Consider the following 17,188-nt stretch of genomic DNA (forward strand, 5'->3'; position numbering starts at 1 on the left):
CCGTTTGCTACTATCTTAACGGAAACACGCTGCACATCGAACATTCAACATATTTTAGGAATTGAAGGAAATGAAAGAAAAACATTGTATCTATCTTGATACGTTTATGGTTACATTAATGACATTCTGCAGCTATCAGAGTGCAGGAGCAGGTTCTCGGCACTGGAGTAAACTACATTTGATAAATGACTGCTTAGTGAGTTTGATTTAGACATTATTTTGCTTTCGTGTTTCTAAATAGTATCGGTAACATGTGGAAAACGATACTCCCTTTTTGGTGTTTCAACGTGTAAAGCCAGTTTGGCCCTGTATAGATGATTTAGAGTTTAAAGCATCGGTTTCGCCGTCGAATTGTCGTTCGTTTGAAACTTCGACCTCAAAGGATACTTTGTGTCAGTAGTAGACATGCTACTATTGTGTATACTTATGAATCAGCTGCGAAATCTGTTGAAACACAAGGTCAAGATTTACATCGGAATAGTATCCTTATAGTCTTGATAACACCCCAAGGAGCACATTATGTACCTGTCCTGTTTTTTTAACAGCTCATGCAACTTATCAAGTGACTTAACATTAATCATTTTGTAACTTTAAGTGCACATCTTATATATTGTGCAACAAGTCTTTGAATATTTCAGTTGTTACGACTCACAACTGTGCAACTTGTCTAAAAATTTGACACATCTCGCATAAGAGAAGATGTGGGGCACGCATATTCAGCAAAAATACATTTGCTACAATAAAGATTTTCATAGTAAGCCTAGCTCAATTCTTGATAGAATCAAAGAAGTTTTCGCTCACCAGTGCACGTGCCAGTGAACACTTGGGTGTATTGAAGCGAGAGCACGGAATCAGGAATCAGGAATCAGAACAAATTGCCTCAAATGGCACGTTCCCCTTGGTATTTGGAGATTTGTGCCTTGCCATCAATTTGTTTTTAGCATCATTTTCCCGATATATAAGAGGGAAGGATTGAAAGGAAATGGTAAGGGTTGGACTAGGAGGATGGGAAAAATTGACGACACAAAAACACATAAAAGCAGAAAGAAATTCTGCAGGGAGGAAGAACGATGAACCCTTCTGACTATAGCTCCTTACCACATTGGGTGAGATACGAGAGAATATCCTTCAATTTTAGCTCCGCATACACAGACTCAACCATGCATGGAGAACCAAAAACCCGGATACGTAGCTGCGTCAATGCGGGACAGTTACATATCAGATGATATGAAGTACCATAATCGCATTCACACAAATCACACGAATAATCACACGAATAATGTGATAATTGAGTTTGCAATGTCCAGTCAGAGCTCTGACCAGAATACTGCAATGATGCTTGGAGAAATGCAGTAGACACTTTGACATTTCCAGATTTAAATCTGGTAGAAATGCTTTTGTCTGAGCGCAAGTTTGCAAGCTGCGCCAGTAGCTGGCATGTTTGGATGCAGCCCAAGAACGAATCTTGTGCTTTATCCAACTAGTTGAAAGTGGTAAAGCTGGTTCAGGACCAACGAAATCATTCGTTGCACCAGCTCTAGCCAACTCATCAGCCCATTCATTTCCAGTAATACCAGAATGGCCGGGTACCCATAAGAAGTAAACAGCATTTGAAATGCTGAGGTCTTCAATTTGAGTTCGACATGCGATCACTAGATTTGACCGTGAGACATTCGAACTGAGTGCTTTTAAGGCTGCCTGACTGTCGGAACAAAAATAAATTCGTTTACCACAGATCCTCTGCTGAAGTGCCGATTGTACTCCACACAGAATTGTGTAGATTTCTGCTTGGAACACAGTACAGTATCTACCAAGTGAATGAGACTGTTTCAGCCTTATTTCACGACAATAGACACCAGCACCAGCACGACCATTCAACAGAGAACCGTCCGTAAAACAAACTATGTGTTCATCAAGTTGTCGTTCCAGACAACCAGACAACCATTCCTCACGAAGAGGATAGGTTGCATTGAATGTTTTGAATGGAAAACTGCATGTGAGAGTTAGGTCACTAGGAGCGAGTAAATACTCATTCCAGGTAACCATTTGAGACCACAAGCGAGTATGGCTGGTAGCATAATCTAATGGGTTACTGTTCCAAAGCCCTGTAACCTTAAGACGGTATGCACAAGATAATGCTTCTTGTTTTAGGAACACATGTAGTGGTTTAATGCACAGTAGCGCCTCTAGAGCAGCAGTAGGAGTTGTCGTGAATGCTCCTGTCATCGCCATTAGAACCATCCTTTGGAGATGATTTAGCTTTGACTGATCTGTCGCGACTTCTCCTTTCTGCCACCATACAAGACATCCATATGCTAAAATTGTTCTAACAATAGTTGTGTAGATCCAATGAATATATCTGGGTTTGAGTCCCCATGATTTTCCAAAAGCTCGTCTGCATTGGCCGAAAGCCATGCAAGCTCTTTTAATCCTGAAGTCAATGTGAGCAGACCAATTCAGTTTTGAGTCAAGAATAACCCCGACGTATTGACCTTGATCGACCACAGTGACCTCTGAACCAAAGAACTGCAACGGACGAGCTCCAACGTGCTTTGCTCCCTCCCCTAATTTCTGCGCCTGTCACCTCACGAGATATGATAAATTTATTAGATGAAGAATGCATCGCGAAGAATGGAATCCAACGATCATCGCAGAGACGCTATTCGAACCAATTCGAAGAGTAAAATAAATCAACGAATGACAAACGAATGTATAAAACGAACATGCACGATGTATACCAGCAGCGAAGAATGTATTAGTAGATTAGGGTTCTCTTCGATTATTGCTTATGTATTTTAAAGTACGATTCAGGTCCGGCTTCTTCCGTCACCGTCCCGGAACGTCAACGTCCGTCACCGTCATTCTGATTCACACGATCCGGTTTCCTATCCGTGCCCGTCATGTCATTTTCTTATACGCAGAATTTGAAGAACTTAGTTTCGCACAATTTTATTCCACTAATACAAAATCTGGAAGCTTTTGCAGCCAATCGATCTGTTGTTTTCCTACCTTTTAATCGAATAAATAACTTTCAAAATTAACTAGAAAGAGGAAAAGACAAAACAATCAGTTCCACTCAACAACATAACGTACTTTGCAAATCTACTGATAAGTTTAATTACTTATATTTGGTATATTTCGTTTAATAGTGGGATCTTGACACCGAATACATACATAACAAACGTCAGCTCAATTCCGTAATCATATGAATCGTGCATGTGTGTGATAATCACAGTCCGTCAAATATTCTTTCGGAGAAATGTTGACGGAGCTTGCCGTTGACGGACGTTGACGTTCCGGATGTCTGCTGGATCCTGTGAATGCGCAAAGGGAAAACTCATTTGACTAATTTTGACGGAGGCTGACGTTCCGGTGATGGTGACGAAAGAAGCCGGATCGTCTGAATCGTGCATAACTCTTCTCTCTTTCGTGCAGTGAATAGTTCGACGTGAACATTTCATAAGGGCACATAAACGAATGAGAGATTCTCTTTGTTTACTTTCTCTTTTGTTAATAACACCTAAATTTTCACGTTCACTTACCAAATTTGCATATAGAATGAAAGAAAATATTTCCAGCTTTGTAATAGTATCATACATGTAACGAACAATTGCCTAATAACGCAGATATAATCGAAAGAGAATCTGTCAATTGTTTCAAGGCCCTTTTGAAATGTTCACGTCGAGTTCAACGTTGTTCGAGACGAGCGTGAGTGTTGTATAAGGAAGAATGAAGATGGATGATAAAATTAGTAAGTTGTCTACTGGGACTATGATTAAATTCGCAGATCGACTTGCTGTCATTTCTGGCTACGGAATTATAACAGAATAAATGACGTAATCGACAAATCGTACCTTTTTCAATCCGCTTATACTACCTTGATCAAAAAGTTCCCGGAATCACTACCGTGAGGCGCTCTGAGTCACCCATGTTTTTTAGGTTTTCACATCTGTCATTGATATTCTATCAAATTTTCAGCTTGATACCTAGACATTTGTAATAGTTACGCTATAATGAGTACATCTGTGATTGTGCGTGTCCTCGATTTTGTACAATTTTCAAAATGGAATTGAATTTGCAACAACGAGCTGACGTCAAAAAAGACATGATTGTCGAGGCCGAATCATCTGGCCTAACATTCATCAAACCGATTATTACTGGAGACGAGACGTGGAATTACTGGGTATGACACGCAATCCAAACATCAAGCTGGGCGTTATGAGACGTTTGCGTGAAGCAATATGCCGTAAAAAACAGATTTGAGGGCAGACAACTCGTGGATCTTTCACCACTATAACACACCATTACACAATGCCATCGTTTTCCGCAAACATTTGGCTAAAAACAAAACGAATACCATTCAACAACCACCGAATTCCCCTGATTTGACTCCCTGCGGTCGACTCAAGAAACCGCTCTGTGGAACTCGTTTCAGCACCTAGGAAAAATCGCAGATGGCTCTGATGTTCATACCGAAAATAAAATATATAAAAAATATGAATTAGATATAAATATACCTTATGATAAAAAAAGAACCGGAATTTTCATTTTAAAACTCCCGCGCTTGTCCAATCGGTAAACTTCTATTCTCTCAACGTTGGCAACACTTTTATACACATTCTGTCAAATTTTGACGCATATCGTACGATTAGTTTCTGTTTGGCGTCTATACAAAGAAGTTGAAAAAATTTTGTGTGGCGATTTTTATAATGGATGAAAATTTAGAACAACGGCTCGCCTTCGAAGCGCCATTCGGTCGACTGTTGTGCAGTTTCGACGTCATATTCATAGATCCACACCTTATCACCAGTTATGATGCATTCGATGAATGTGGGCTCACTATCTGCGTTGGAAATCATCTCTTTGGCCACATCAACACGACGCTGTTTTTGAATGAAATTCAGCTTTTTTGGCACCAGCCGAGAAGCGATGCGTTTGGAACAATGAGGACAAAAGTTAACTCAAAGAAGAAAATGTTATTAAACTAGAGAAAGACATTATCACACCACTAGGTGGACTAAGAGGCATAATTAAAACTTTTTAGCCGAGAATCGAACATTTCCCGATCTCGACAAACTCATTCGAAAGTTTTTAAAAACTGGCACCACTGAGGTTCGATCGAATCGGAGTGTGTTACCTAAAATACACAAGATCTTTTGTGAGGAATAATTTATAATCCAAATACGATGACATAGAACGTTTTCTGCATTGTCGCAAAGACGGTTTGAATTTGGGAAACTTTTAACTCTGTTACTCTGGAACTGGAAATCGGAGGCTGGGGCTCACTAGGAGATTGATAGTACCTATTATCTTTGTTCAGACAGAACCAGCCTAGATGCCGTGTGGAATCCGGCGGAAAAAAACCTAACCAAGAATATGGTTCCTGCTTCCACGTCCTAAAAGAGCGACAATTGCAGGATTTTATTTTTTCCTTCAGTTATTAGACGTTTCACATCTAATTACCCTATTTTACTAAAATATCTCTTCATTCAACTTTTTTGAACTTCTCAACTAGCTTCTAAGAAAAGATTTGTTTGATATTCTTCTTTTATGTTGTCTTCAAGATTATACATTGAATGATAAAAATAAATTATTGCAATATTACAATGTTAATAACATAGATCGGTATGTTGAATAAATACCTGGAAAATACTTGTTTGTTTCATAAATTAACATTTTTTTCGCGATAGTCGACTGCCCAGATCAACCAATATAAAAAATTAACCATTTTCCGCGATAAATAATAAAGTGAAATTAATAAACAACCAAGAAAAACGTGAAATCGTCCTTTGGTGAAATAATAAACAATCAAAACGAGCGTGAAACCTCTGTTTGGTGATATAAAATGATTTGATATAATTTACAGAATATATCATAAGTTTGTCATAGTAACATAAAACATACACCCGGTCGTCCCGGTATAGTGCGAACAGGCTTTAAAATATTCGTAGTTGCTACTTCAGTATCGAGAATTGAATAATATTATAATAATTCACCCTATCTGAATGTATGAACAATTGTAAAATTTTTTGTAATTTATTTCTTTAGTGTTCTTTAAGGTGGAACTAATCAAACAATTGTTATTAATAAAATTGAAACATTTCATCAAAATTACATGACATATCTAATATGGATGTTGAACAGCTAGTCTTCTATTTCATAATTCCTTGAATAGAATCTAAAAAAAATCTACTATTGCTATGATAACTTATTTTAAATCTCTCATCTTTATTTGTTATTTACATTTTTCAGGGATACAACCGAAATTCGGCATGCGCAAAGCCAAAATAACAATTTGTTTATAATGGTTTCTATTGAAAATTTACAGTTTACACACGTTTGATGCAATATGTCCACCAAAGCTCATGGTTGAGGATATGGAATGGATGCCTCTGTATCTTTTAATTTGTCTTTCAGTTTATTTTATTAATGTATCACTGCAAATAACTGATAATTAGTTTATGCGTCTTGTTAGCAGTATATTAGTTATAAGCAATCTAGTTAAAACCAGCAGGCAGATTGACATTTTGTCTGTTCCGCCTGCATCACTTGTATTGTGCGTCTAGACAGTATTTGCCGGTTTCATAAAGATCCACAATGCCTTTGTAGATTTGTTTGCAAAAAAATGCTTCCTGCTGCTGAAAATCGCGCCTTATTATTTCCGCTCTTTCTTAGAGCTTATCTTTCACGGTTGAATCAACACAAAATTTAGCTCCCAAGTAGAAAATTACTTCAAACGGTTTCGAGTTTTGCATTTCTTTTGTTATAGCTTGAAATTTGTTCCACCAGTGAAGTTCAGACTTTGGTTTCTCTTCAGCACAGAGTGGGATGGGTGAGATGTGTTAGCACTTCAGGAGTAGACGGCGAACAGATGAAAATTATTATTGACAGAGAAAACTTTCGGATTATTATGAAGTCACTTTTAAATAACCTACGATCAAAGTAGTTTTGCTGGAAGTTGCTTTGTTGTAAGTGAACGATTCACAAAATATGTTCCTCAACCGTACGGATCTTGAGTAACGTGTTTGATATTTCATTGTATTGCTGTGACGATATCCGATAGTAGCTTTTGTGCTAAATCTGTCTTTGTCCTGGACCTGGTTGTGGCGTTTGATTCAATTCCCGGCGATAATAAGATAAAACAGCATATTTCGAATAAGAACTATTTAATTGTGTTATATCTAATGAAATTTCATTCATTCATTAATCAAGTTCATTCACCAACGAATGAAGTTTGCAAAGATTCAAATGTACCGCACAATCTGTAAAACAGTGCGAGCACTAAACAATCCCGAGCAAAGTGTGGAAGCATAATTTAAGTAAATCAGTTCTCTTCTTTGCTACTTCCGCAAGAGCCTTGATATTTAGCGACGAAGGATGTGTCTGGCATTGCGAGTTGGATCTGAAATTAGCCAGCTTTCTTTCGTACATTGGAAGCGTCTCTCGTCCCTTAGCCTTGTTCCTTGCATGGTCGCCTTTCTTGCGGATTACAAACAGTAGAAGGGCGCGACAAATTTTCGGTCGAAGAGCACTTTGGAATATCATTTTTCACGCGACTCTAGCTTTTCGAGCCATTCGTGATGGTAGCAAATTACACAGCATATCGCCCTTGGAATTACGACGACAATGGAAGTGTGAATCCCTCCAATAGACACCGCACCGTCGCCGACCGCTATACCTTCGGCAGAGAAAAGGAATGCTGCTACTGGTGTACCGTCTAATGAAATGCTGTTGCGTAATGAGAGACCCATCGAAAATTTACAGTTCGTGATTAATGGTGGATTTTAAATTAATTATCGATCGTAAAACTTGTTAGAACAATATGCTGCGGAGTAGAAAACAAGAAAAAACGTTAGAAGGATAAGGATTCCCGCAGTTTCAATTTCAAGCGTTTCAAATTAGCCGAATGTTCGCTCAAGTGGGGACTAACGGGCAGTAAAAAATATTTTTGCACCCACCGGAAGCGACTAATGAAGACTGAAATTTCAATAAAGTGAATAATTTGAATTTCAGACAATCCACAGCTATTAAAGATCCATGTGCAATGGCGAATCTCCACAGTTCCCATCAGATTTCGCGGCGCAAAAATTATTTTTTTATTATTCAGTATTGCTTTCATTTCTCATGTTTCATCAATTTTTTATTTCATTTGCAATTCCAATGCCTTTCAAATGAGACTTCTTAATCCATCTCGTTGAATATCTGTCGCCGTGAAAACGAAAATGAAATCAAATATTGATTTGAAACGCTCCAGTAACTTTGAACTGATCGAATTCTATCGGTTTTTGTCTTAATGCAGCAGTAATAACTTGTATTAATATTTTAATGGCAAAATGAAATGTATATAAAATTATTTTTTTCAGTGTGGTTCTTTTGGTGCAGATTAAAAGGACTGTGACGACCCGCACCTTAGTTCGAATTTTTCTCTCGCCTATAGGTTTTGCCAGAGTATAGCATCAGAGAAGTAACTCGAGAAGTTTGTGAAATATAGAAAATTCGATTAGATGTTCGTATTTATCGATTGTATAATTTGTTATTGCTTTACTTGTTGGGACAACAGTAACGGTACCCCCATTCATTTCAGTTCCAGCATTCATCTGATATACTGAAATTGTTAGAGTGAGATTTGCTTCCTCTTTTTGATACTTTGACGTACAGGTTAAGATGAAAATCTGTTACCAAACTATTTTGCTGTGATATTCCTTCTTCGGATCGAAGCGAAAATATTGTTCCCGATTTTATAACAATTGTGCTGAAGCAGATAATTTTTCTGCCTCTCAATAAGAGCTCAATGTAACTTTAATAAAAATATAATTTTTCCAAACTTCCAGTTCGGTAATATTAGAAAACAGCAAAATGAAATGTTGGTTGTTTATTTGATTCAATAAAATATTTCTAAAATAATGTTTTTATTCATTTAGTGATGTGAAAGATTCTTAAAAAAAATAGAAGGGGTGGTGTAAGGAATTGTTGAAAAATAAATAGAATAAAAAGTTTAGTTCAATTTTTAAACAGTATTGAGACAAATTTAGAAGAATGAATCTTTTTTTGCATTGTTGTTCAAAATGACGGTTTGAAAGTTCAACCAAATACAGTTGCAGTTTAATACAGCAACGATAAACAAACAAGTTTGTTTTGCAACGTAGCAACTAGCATAAAGCGTTGCCAGAAACAATCTCCTTTCACATTTTCACACTATCGCAACGAAAGGGAGATATTTGCTAGGCTTACTTGTTCATGCTGTGAACCAAACATTGACGATTCGTTTATATGGGACTTAGGGGTATTATTATTTGTATTTGGTTCAACCACACTCTCCTTTGTGCAACCAGAAGTCGAATTGCAATCTATGTGAAAAATGTGAATTGTAGTCTATGAGACCGTAAATCTTTTCATTTGTGTCTAAGTTGTTAAAAGTCGACTCAGCCGTCTCTGAGAAAATGAAGATAACTCTGTTTTTGAGTTTTTGACCACCAAGCACAAAAAGCCGTATTTACCTGTATGAAAATAGAAATATCTTTTTTCTCTTTTTAACGACTAAGTAGAATAGTCAATATGGAGAGTACGGTCAGTTAAACAATTTTGAATCAATTAAATCAAATAAACAGGAAACTGAAAGTCGGATATTTTTGCTTTGTGTCAAACACTATCGAATGCTTTTTCTATGTCTAGAAGAGCCACTCCAGTGAATAAGCCAGAAGATTTATGTACTGGTATCATGTTCGTAGCTCTTACAAGCTGATGAGTAGTTGAATGTTCATGACGAAACCCAAACTGCTCTGGTAAAAAAATTGAATTTTCATTTATATGAGTCATCATTCTCTACAAGATTTAAAAAAAAGTTTACTGGTAGAAGAAAGTAAACTAATTGGTCGAAAACTTGATGTTTCTGCTTGGTTTTTATCATTAAAAAATCGGGGCAACATCGGGAAGATTTTCAATAAGAACATGGAAGATTCCATCATTACCAGGAGCCTTCATGTTTTTAACTTTCCTAGTAATTGACTTAATTTCATCAAAATTTGTCTCAGTAATGTCATCTTGTAATAACACTTGAGTTGAATATGATCATAATTCAGTGATACTTCACTTTCAATAGAACTCACAACATTCAAATTAAAATTGTGGACACTCTTGAACTGCTGAGCAAGTTTTTGAGCTTTTTCCCCAATTGTAAGAAGTATTTGATTTCCTTCCTTGAGAGCAGGAATTGGTTTCTGAGGTTTCTTAAGAACCTTAGAAAGTTTCCAAAAAGGTTTAGAATATGGTTTAATTTATTCAACTTCATTTCGTTTTCATTTCGCAAAAGAGTAAATCTATGTTAAATTTATTTTTGTAAATCCCTAACTATGTTTTTCATAGTAGGATCACGAGAACGTTGATATTGTCGTCGACGAAGCCGAAGCTGACAAAAAGCAGTATTTATCTGTATCAAAATAGAATTATCTTTTTCTCTTTATAACGACTAAGTATAATAGTCAATATACCTTTTTGCTTTTCTCATATAGAAAGGTTATGCTACCACTGTGAAAACCGACTTTTTATCCGAGGCCCGAAGGGCCGAGTGTCATATATTATTCGACTCAGCTCGACGGTCTTAGCAAATGTCTGTGTGTGTATGGACGTGTGTGTGTATGTATGTGCGTATGTAACCAAAATGTGCACTCGATTTTCTCGGAGATGACAGGACCGATTTTCTCAAACTAAGATTCAAATGAAAGGTCTCTTGGTCCCATAGAATGCTATTGAATTTTACCCGGATCGGACTTCCGATTCGGGAGTAACGAGCTAAAATTAGCCAAAAATTTATTAAAAAGTGCACTCGATTTTCTCAGAGATCACTCAACCGATTTTCTTCAACTAAGATTTAAATTAAAGGCCTTGTAATCTCATAGGTTGCTATTGAATTTCATCTGGATCCGACTTTCGATTCGGGAGTTATGGGGTAAAATTTGCAAAGTGAACTTAAACCGTGCAATCGTTTTTTTCACAAACGAAGGCTTAAATGAAAGGTCTTATGACCCCATATAATCTTACCAAATTTCATCCAGATCCGACTTCCGGTTCCTGAGTTATATAATAAAGTGTGTTAAATAGTGTTCATCGTCACTTAAACCGGCGAAACAAAATGTGCAAAAAAATTCGACACTGGACTCAAAACTAAACAAATCGATAGCCATTATCAGTAGGCAGCTAATCAAACCGATTCTGGCTATCCTGGTTCCGGTTTTCGATTAACGACCGGAGATAATAGTCATATGCTCAAAAATGGATCTCACTCACTTTTCTCAGAATTTGCAAAACCGATATTTCTAATCTTAGGGTCAAATGAAAGGTCTTATGGTCCTACCAAAAATTACTGCATATTTTCGGATTCAACGAAAATTTAAACCATTGTTCAGAGTACGATGGCAAAATCGTATGAAAATCTCAGAGTTTGTACGTCATGCTAGTTGGTGGCCGTACGAACCGACTTCGATTATACCGGTTCTCGGATTCCGGTGCTGGAATTACATATAATAGTGACCCCATTTGGTTTTCTTTAGGATGACCTATGCAAGCAAAGCACTGTTTTATTTTGTATGTTATACTAGTTAATGCACAAACAAAAAACAAAAAAAAACATTAGCAATCCAATTCAATTTTTTTTCTAGGTAGTAGTAGTTATTCAGTAGTTGATAAATTCAAACATAAATCGTTATAATTTAATTTGGCCTTAAATAGGTAACAACTTTTTTGTAAGAATGTATAAAAAATATCCAATAAGGCATGGATAAACATGACGCTAAATAATAAATTATCATAAAGTTATAGTGTAGCAATGAATGAACTGCAATACCCCAATTTTTCACTCGCTCTATCTTTCCCAACGTTTCCTGGCTTTCGAAGGAAAAGTAGAAAGCCTGTACTTCATGGTTTGTTCTATGATGACATGAAATCACGAAACATTTTAATACCCTGTGTCATGCAGTTGTGGACGCACACAAATTTTGCCCACTCGAATATTTCGATATTTGCGAAATAATTCAAGCCAAAAGCATAATCGTTTCGGGAAATTAACCTTACAATATTTTCAGTTATGATTATTCCGATCAAATGTTAAATTGACCCGTTTCATAGTGCCATCAATTCTAATCGTTGTTTGCACTCTATGATGTTGATGGTGGGTCAGAGAAAGGAACCTTCAATTCACAGGAAATATAATTAGAGCAGCTGAACAAAATCGATTTCGATTCGGCACGTTTTAGCATTCTTACCAGTTATAATAGAAGCCCATGTCGACGAATCGGTACAAGAAGGTGTTGGTCTCCGTCTTCGATAATATTGGCTCTAGTAGTAAATTTTGAGGATTTAAACCAGAATGACCAAAACCAGAGCGACAGCAGCTGTTCGTTCGAAAGACACATTTAAGATAGTATCGTTCCGAACGAGCAAACGATTGTCGAATACAATGTAAAGAAAACGAAGCTGCCAACATTTCGGATTAAATGTTTTGAGTTGTTGCCAACACTACGGATGAGAAGCCGTCACTCTGGTTTTAGTCAATCTAGTGCAAAATAAATGATGTTGAGATCACAACTTCAGGTCAATACGGCATTAGTTGGCTTTATTTTTATACGGAAGAAATTTTTTTGATTGTATAATTTTCTGTTTCTGAAAATATTGATTTTCTTGTCATCAACATGTCATTAACGTGAAGCTCACATTTATTTATTTTACTCGGTTATGAAAGCTTTCGAATGTGGTGCAAATCATATAGGAAAGGTTTTTCATCAATAAAAGTGTGGGAATGATGAAGAAAAAAGGTCAAAAGCAGTTATTCTAAAGTAGAATATGAAATGCGTGAAGGAAGATCAGAAAAGTTAAAAAAATAGTATATATATATATATATATATATATATATATATATATATATATATATATATATATATATATATATATATATATATATATATATATATATATATATATATATATATATATATACATAAATATAACATTCGAACAAAATGATATCTTTCTCTGTGCGTATGTATGTGTGTATGGAACAAAAATATGCACTTGATTTTCTCGGAGATGGCTTGACCGAACATCGCAAGCTTATACCGTTTTCGTTTATTGATCAGAGCAGCCCGAGAGCTGACCCAGAGTCGCCCAAACAACTTTTGAGATGTTTGTTTTAGCAACCTGGGGTCGCTCTAGATCGGACTCCAATTGCGTAGTTTTGCTCTGAGAATTTTCTCGGGTCGCACCACGCATCCATGCGAGCTTGTTTGTTTTTTCTTTTGTTCATGAGTTGTTGTTAAGGGCGCTTACCACGTGTTCGTTTTACTCGGAGTCAGACTCGCCCGCGTGTTGGTTCAAAAACGAAAACGGTATTAGATTCAAATGAAAGGTCTCGCGGTCCCATAGCCTGCTATTGAACTTGACATGGATCGAACTTCCGGTTCTAGAGTAAAGGGGTAAGCTTAGCAGTAAGATGATATCTTTTTTTATTGATCCACATGTTTCCTGCATCAATTCCTCTCAAAGTTTGTGATTAGAAAGACTGGTCATCAATTGTTTTATAAAATAAATTAAATAATAAGATGAAATCTTTATTAAAATAATCAGGACAATTTAAAAATATTTGCTTTGTTTACAAACATATTTAAGTGATATGAAAATTTCGTTTTTGTTGTTGAGGACAGTTACAATCTTTTTAGTTATAAAATCACCTTAAGTTCGAAGATAATGCAGAATTTCCAATAGAATGATTAACACGTTACAGGCGAACAGTTATATTACAAAAAAGGAATCGTGCTAAATACAAATCGAGCCAAAATACTATGCTGAAGAGTACTGTATTCAATCTTTCAATCACTCAGAAATGATTGTATTGAAAACTGTGTCCAATCTTCAACCCAAGCTTTATTCAATCATGCTTCGTTCAAAAACCCTAACTATTGGGATGTGGTTAAAAAATCGATATCTCCGTGAATAGTTGACGAATTCGTATAATGTACGAATCGTTTGACTGGTGGTAGTCTGGTCAAAATCGATCCAGCATTCTCTGAGAGTCACGTTTCTTTATTTTGCATACACATACAGCCACACATACATGCATACACAGACATTTGCTGAGTTCGTTTTCCAAAATTAGAACGAACTCTAAACCTAATTTTTATATTTACAAAAAAAGGTAAGAAGTGTAGTTTTAACTTAACTGAGGTTTTCGATAAATAATGCTTCAGATCTCGACACCATTCCATTTTAAAGAGTTCATGTGTTTGGTATGTTTTCTTGTAATAATATGATCTACAACTTATCCGATGGATCGAATTCTCCTTCACGCAATATAGGCAAACTATAACTGTAAACTCACTTCAAGATGGATTAGTGACAATTTTAATTATATCAAGAGAAAAGAACAATTCCAATCAAAAATTCTTCAGGAGGCATTTAAGCTTCGAAATCAACATCTGAAGTACAAACCAAAAACGTTTTTTTCGTAATTTGGACTACTGCACAATGGAATGGAATAGATAGAAAAGTCGATAACAAAAAAATATCGATATCTCCGTTAAAACTGGATGGATTTTAACAATTTATGGCTTGTTATCTATTACCATGTGAAGTTTAAGATTTAAAACATATTTGGTTTAAAGGGTCAATTGTGACAGATATCGTCTTAAACCTGTATTTTTTAAATAAAAAAAAGAATAATCGTAAAATAATCATTCAGGGGTTAGCCAAATTTTGTGCTAGGGCTAGTAAAATAATCGAAAAACAAAAAAGGAAAAAAGTTTTCCAAAGCTTGAGCGAATGCTATACCTTTTTTTAAATATAGAAAAAGGTAAAAACACGATTTTCGTAGAGACCGTATAACCGACTTTCTTCAACTTCCAATTAAAGGCCCTATAGTCTCATAGTCTGCTATTGAATTTGATAAGCAAAAAAAAATTGCACTCAATTTTCTCAAAGGCAGCTCAACCATTTTTTACAAGCTTAGGTTTAAATGAAAGGTATTACAATCTCATTGTTCTGAAATTACAGGCTAATAAGAATAAAAAGAAATCATTTTCAAGAGCGTGTTTATATACATTGGACAGGTTTGGCAATGTGTTGACCAAATACACTGATTTGGGTAAACCGGATCTTCGTTCCCGGTTCCGGAAGTACCGAAAAAAGCAATCGTTTACTTCAAACCAGAAACCACTCCAATTTCGCAGAAACGGCTGAACCGATTTCTACAAACTTAGATTCTAATGAAAGGTATTATGTTCCCATAAATAAGTGTAAAATTTTTTCCGGATCAGAATTATAGGGTTGTGTGTGCATAAAATTTCTCAAATTTGGCTCAAAATTGTTTCAATTTATAGGTTGTGTTAGTCGCTGGTCAAACAAACCGATTTCAGCTATCCGGTTCCCAATTCCCACTTCCGAAAGTCCCGGAAATAGCTTAATATTGAACCAAATGCATGATACTTGGGGAGTCTTAGATCATGCTCAACGTACACCTAAACTGACTTAGAACATAGACTGATCAGAAACGTAGATGGCCACGACCATGCAGGTCAATATGGGAAGGGAAGGAATGTTAGTTCAACACTTGTTGCTACTAGTGACCGAGGAGTTCTCTGCATCACCGCAAGTGTCACGGGAGAGGATTGGTGTTACTTGACAAGAAAAATGATCTGGATTTATTTTGGTAGATAATAATCTACGTATTCCGGAGAAATGTAGGAAATAGTTCTATAGATAAATAAAAAATAAGTATTTAAAAATTATAATGTTTGTTGAACGAAGTAATAGTTTAGTAAAATAGAATAACCAGATGTGAAACATTGAAAGAAAATTGTTTACTGAAATTAGGGGAAAAGAAACACCGGCATGTGTTGCCTTTTACGACATAGATGCAGAAACCCAGTGGATCTACTCTTGGCTACATTTTTTGCCGCCGGATTGCACACGGCCTCTAGGCTAATTCTATTCGGAGAAAGATAATAGGTACTATCAATCTTTCAGTGGTCCCCAGGCCCTCTTCCTGGAGTTCCGAAAATAGTGGTCGAAAACTCAAAAACGGAACCTTCTACATTTTCTCAAAGACGGCTGAGTAGATTTTCACAAATTTATGGCATTTTTGTTTTTAAATTGCATTACACCTGTGTTTCGGAAGAAGCACTGAAACCGTTCGTTTTTGACAATTGCGCTACACCAGTGCTACACTTTTTTTGCATCGATGTCACTTATGTTGCACTTATCAAAAGTTCGGCGAAGCTCTGGCAATGAAATCGTTTTCTGTAGTCAAGGCTTACTGTTTATGTTTTTATCATTTTCGTTCGTTTATTTATGCTTTGGTGTAGTACGGCATCAGTGAAGTGAAATTTAAAAAAAATCCTCATATGACAGGTTCTAGGGCCTCATAGACTGCTATTGAGCTTTGATGCAACCCCCGGTACCGGAACAACAGGGCGAAGTATGTTTAAAACTTATACCGTCATGTATAGCAAAGATGCTGAAGAAAGCGAATAATTTTTATAAACTTAGCTCAAAACTTCTTATAAATGGGATATGTTATGCTGGTGTATGCTCAAACAAACTTTTTAGTTCCTATTGAAGATTTAAATAAAAGTTTTTTGAAGAATCCCTTTGTAATATCTATGGAAATATGAGTTATATGACAAAGGCATCATTACACCACTAGGTGGATTAAAACAGGTTGTTTTTATTATCTTTGTCCCATACTAACATTCCTATTAGTCCTACATGCCTGTCCAGTGTAGTTTTTTGGACACGTTAGATGTTATAAATTGATATATTAAATAATTTTTTCCGCTACGAACCTAAAATAAAAGAATATCTCAATGATATTTATCCAGAGCCGTAGGAAAATGTATATGTATGCTACTGATGAAAAAAATTGGTTGCCTAGTTACTGGCTAAGGTTTCCTTAGATAGCATATTTAGTGGAGGAATGCCGTTGGAGAAAGCCGCTGGTATGTATAATACACAGCTAATAACAATTAGGAGGAAGGTATGTTCGTTACTTTTTGCAGGCGAAATTACAATGTCAGAATAAAATGCGTACCTGTCGACGGTGAGAATGTGGTCGTCCCTCACTCGTACCCATGACACTGACTTGTTCCCCAGCTGTTTCACCTGTAAAGAAATGAAAATAAAAAAAACTGCAAGAGCTGATAGAGCT

At 36.2% G+C, this 17,188-nt stretch overlaps 1 protein-coding gene across 5 annotated transcripts in view; it reads right to left on the minus strand.

Moving 5' to 3' along the window:
• The window catches only part of LOC131439455 (zwei Ig domain protein zig-8-like), a 436,989-nt gene that overhangs the window by 41,340 nt on the left and 378,461 nt on the right, over positions 1–17,188 (minus strand). For all 5 annotated transcript variants that reach the window (XM_058610477.1, XM_058610475.1, XM_058610474.1 and 2 more), the window contains one exon: positions 17,072–17,142. In XM_058610477.1, the coding sequence (XP_058466460.1) occupies positions 17,072–17,142 (71 nt within the window). The remainder of the gene's footprint in view (positions 1–17,071; positions 17,143–17,188) is intronic.

The sequence above is a fragment of the Malaya genurostris genome, chromosome 3 (genome assembly GCF_030247185.1).
Source record: "Malaya genurostris strain Urasoe2022 chromosome 3, Malgen_1.1, whole genome shotgun sequence".
NCBI lineage: Eukaryota > Metazoa > Arthropoda > Insecta > Diptera > Culicidae > Malaya > Malaya genurostris.